The 4,396-nt window shown below is 43.7% G+C and overlaps 1 protein-coding gene across 1 annotated transcript; it reads right to left on the bottom strand.

Moving 5' to 3' along the window:
• Positions 1 to 495: 495 nt before the first annotated feature.
• On the bottom strand, positions 496 to 3,517 carry LOC135540055 (protein Wnt-4a). The gene is made up of 5 exons (XM_064966374.1): positions 3,441 to 3,517; positions 1,674 to 1,827; positions 1,426 to 1,557; positions 1,082 to 1,224; positions 496 to 984 (listed from the first exon to the last, which is right to left on the bottom strand). The coding sequence occupies exons 2-5, from the start codon at positions 1,795 to 1,797 to the stop codon at positions 514 to 516; spliced, it is 870 nt and encodes a 289-aa protein (XP_064822446.1). The 5' UTR covers positions 1,798 to 1,827; positions 3,441 to 3,517; the 3' UTR covers positions 496 to 513.
• Positions 3,518 to 4,396: the final 879 nt, after the last annotated feature.

The raw sequence follows: 4,396 nt of genomic DNA on the forward strand, positions 1-4,396 counted from the left end.
GAATACTGTTGAGCGTGAAAAACCCAGCAGCGTTGCAGTTCTTGACATAAACCGGTGCGCCTGGCACCTACTACCATAACCGTTCAAAGCACTGACATTTTCTGTCTTGCCCATTCACCCTCTGAATGGCACACATACACAATTTCCTCTCCATCTACACTGATTGCAGTGGATTTAACAAGTGACATCAATAAGGAATCATAGCTTCACCTGCATTCACCTGGTCAGTCTATGCCACCTAACGTTTAGTATACTCAGTGTATATTTGCCGTTTTAGATTTTACATCCTGTGCGTGTGTAAGATGTTCCTTTAACATTGTATGAACCTGTCTTCTGTCTGGCTGGCTGTTCCCGTGGTCTGTTGTAAAAGGAATCAGGGTGGCTTTGAAATAGGGGGTAGAGGAAAACCACAAACACCCCCCCACCCCCCCTTTCTCTCTCCCTCCCCAAGTGCAGGTGAGGAGGGAGAGAGTGGGGAAATTGTTTGGTCTCCACTGGGGGTTTCCATGGTGATCACCGGCAGGTGTGCATCTCCACCATCTTGCGACACTGTTTGCACTTGACGTAGCAGCACCAGTGGAACTTACAGCTGCACCTGTCCACCACCTCCACCTCCTCTGTCTGGAAGCCCCGGCCGCAGCACATCAGCTCACAGCCGTCGATGGCCTTCGACGTCCGGTTACACTGCCGCCCCGCCGTACCCAGCATGCCTGGTGTGCGCGGGTCGTGGTCACAGAAGTCGGGGCTGGGCTCCAGGTAGACCAGGTCTTCGTCTGTGTGAGGTTTGAACTGGGAGTTCCGTGGCACCAGGACCTTGGTGGTGCCCACCTTGCGCTGCTCCACCTCTGTGGCACCGTCAAACTTCTCCTTGATGACGTTGCCCACCTTGCGGAATGGGGGCATGGCCTTCCAGCAGGTCTTCACCTCACAGGAACCTGACACGCCATGACACTTACACTCCACACGCATGTGGCTCAGGATGGCCTGCAGGGAGACGGAAAGAATGCATGTTTTTATCTCCTGTTCTCTTCTTTGCTGTTGAGTTTACTAGGACATATTTGTTTGTTATGATAGGTCATACCTTCCTCCCGGCCTCGTTGTTGTGTAGGTTCATGAGTGCTTTGCTGGGGGACTGTCCTTTACTCCTCTCCCTTACGTCAATGAAGGACTGAGAGAAGGCCACTCCGTATGCTATGTTATCACTACAGCCTGACCACTGGAACCCTGGAGGAAGGGAGAGAGACGGAGAGAGAGGGAGAGACACGGAGAAAGAGAGACAGGGAGAGAGACTCGGACAGAGAGAGACAGAGAGAGTGTTAGCAGTCAAACATCTGAGATGTGTGTGTGTGTGTGTGTGTGTGTGTGTGTGTGTGTGTGTGTGTGTGTGTGTGTGTGTGTGTGTGTGTGTGTATGTGTGTGTCCTACCCTCCGGACTGACTCCATGGACGGTGCGGTCGCAGCCACATTTCTCCAGCTCTCCGCTGCTACAGGCTCGGGTCACAGCAAACGCCACACTGGCTGCTGAGATGGCATACACAAAGGCTGCCTCCCGAGTGCCTGTCACAAATAAACAGGCAGACAATAAATACACAACTACATTCATCACAGATCAGGCAGTAAGTTTTTATCTTCAGATATAAAAGTATATTTATTGTAAGATTACTGAGGCGTACCCTGTGTGACGACCTTGCCGAAGACGGGCATGGTTTCCAGTGTGGAACAGTTCCATCGGCGGTTCCGGAACTGAAACTGACACTCGTCTATGGCTAGCTGAGCCCCGTGCCGCACAGCATCCATCACCTCCACACTGCGCTTACAGATCTGCACCTGGTTAGAATAATGATCATTATTACAGATCTGTATCTGGTTAGAATAATGATCATTACATTACAGATCTGCTCTTTGCTAGAATAATGATCATTACATTACAGATCTGTATTTGGTTAGAATAATGATCATTACATTACAGATCTGTATCTGGTTATAATAATGATCATTACATTACAGATCTGTATCTGGTTATAATAATGATCATTACATTACAGATCTTCTCCTGGTTATAATAATGATCATTATTACAGATCTGTATCTGGTTATAATAATGATCATTACATTACAGATCTGTATCTGGTTATAATAATGATCATTACATTACAGATCTTCTCCTGGTTAGAATAATGATCATTACATTACAGATCTGTATCTGGTTATAATAATGATAATTATTACAGATCTGTATCTGGTTATAATAATGATCATTACATTACAGATCTGCTCCTGGCTAGAATAATGATCATTACATTACAGATCTGTATTTGGTTAGAATAATGATCATTATTACAGATCTGTATCTGGTTATAATAATGATTATTATTACAGGTCTGTATCTGGTTATAATAACACTCATTATTACAGATTTGTATCTGGTTAGAATAATGATCATTACATTACAGATCTGTATCTGGTTATAATAATGATCATTATTACAGATCTGTATCTGGTTATAATAATGATCATTACATTACAGATCTGCTCCTGGTTAGAATAATGATCATTATATTACAGATCTGCTCCTGGTTAGAATAATGATCATTCCATTACAGATCTGTATCTGGTTATAATAATGATCATTATTACAGATCTGTATCTGGTTATAATAATGATCATTACATTACAGATCTGCTCCTGGTTAGAATAATGATCATTATATTACAGATCTGCTCCTGGTTAGAATAATGATCATTATTTACATTTACATTTAAGTCATTTAGCAGACGCTCTTATCCAGAGCGACTTACAAATTGGTGAATTCACCTTCTGACATCCAGTGGAACAGCCACTTTACAATAGTGCATCTATATTACAGATCTGTATCTGGTTCGAATAATGATCATTATATTACAAATCTGCTCCTGGTTAGAATAATGATCATTACATTACAGATCTGCTCCTGGTTAGAATAATGATCATTATATTACAGATCTGTATCTGGTTAGAATAATGATCATTACATTACAAATCTGCTCCTGGTTAGAATAATGATCATTACATTACAGATCTGCTCCTGGTTAGAATAATGATCATTATTACAGATCTGTATCTGGTTATAATAATGATCATTTCATTACAGATCTGCTCCTGGTTAGAATAATGATCATTACATTACAGATCTGCTCCTGGTTAGAATAATGATCATAACATTACAGATCTGCTCCTGGTTAGAATAATGATCATAACATTACAGATCTGTATCTGGTTATAATAATGATCATTACATTACAGATCTGCTCCTGATTAAAGAGAATGCTAAATGACTATGACTTGTATCTTGAATTCAAAGACTTGGACATAACTTCTATAACTTATGTACCATCTTGTCATACCCTGCCAACCTTACAAACCTGAAAATATGACCACAGTTTGTCATGGTAGATGTGTACCTGTCTCTGGATAAGTCCTCGCAGGCGTTCACATGTCTCCTCATCACTGATACTGCCAACCGACGACAGTTTTGCCAGGTACCTTACAGAGACACAGAGAAGGGGGGAGAATTGATATGAAATATTCCCTCCAATTACTGAGATGATATAAAAGTGTCCATAGACAGACACAGATGCCTCAGCATGGGCTATGTATAGGTTTAGTTCTACAGCCTGATAGGGAGAAGTTAGGCGGTGAGAATTTGGCTCCCATGACGTTGTGGGAACGTTTTGGTCATCATGTTGAGAGGAGGGAAAGAGGTTTATCATCCACACCACCTCCAGGACACACAGGTCACTCCTCTCTCCTTCAGTCCCATATCTCTTTGGCTAAAAGCACCTTACAGAAATAGGCCCATTTCATACGCTCATCACAGACACACTCTTCACCAGAACTTCCCACAGAGGGGCTGTCTGAGCCTTGTCTGTGGCCCTCCCTCTCTCTCTCTCTTTCTCTGTCCCTCACCTTACTCTCCTCCTGCTCTCCCTCACCTTGCCCTTCTCCCTCTCTCTCTCTGTCAGTCTCTCTGTCCTTCTCTCCCTCCTATGTTGACAGGGTATCATTAGGTAAGGTTGATTGGGGTCTCTCCCAGGGCTGATAGTCCACACACCTCCTTCTAGCCTTCCACCCTCACCACCCTTCCTCTACAGCCCAGATAACCTCTTTCTTTCCCTCTCCCCATCTCTCTCTGTCTCTGTCTCTCCTTCTCTCACAGTCACCTCCCCTCGTCAATGGTCAGATAACCTGGACCGTGACCACTCGACCACACCCTCCCTCCGACAGTCTTGTCTATACAGCAGGGTGACCTCACTCACTATCACACCACTGCTCTCATCCTCTCCTCAGTCTGTCTGACAACAACAACCAATCACCTTCTATTCATGAAGTGGTACAGGATCAGTTCACAACCAACTGT

Source organism: Oncorhynchus masou, chromosome 5 (assembly GCF_036934945.1).
Source record: "Oncorhynchus masou masou isolate Uvic2021 chromosome 5, UVic_Omas_1.1, whole genome shotgun sequence".
In the NCBI taxonomy this organism is placed as follows: Eukaryota; Metazoa; Chordata; class Actinopteri; order Salmoniformes; family Salmonidae; genus Oncorhynchus; species Oncorhynchus masou.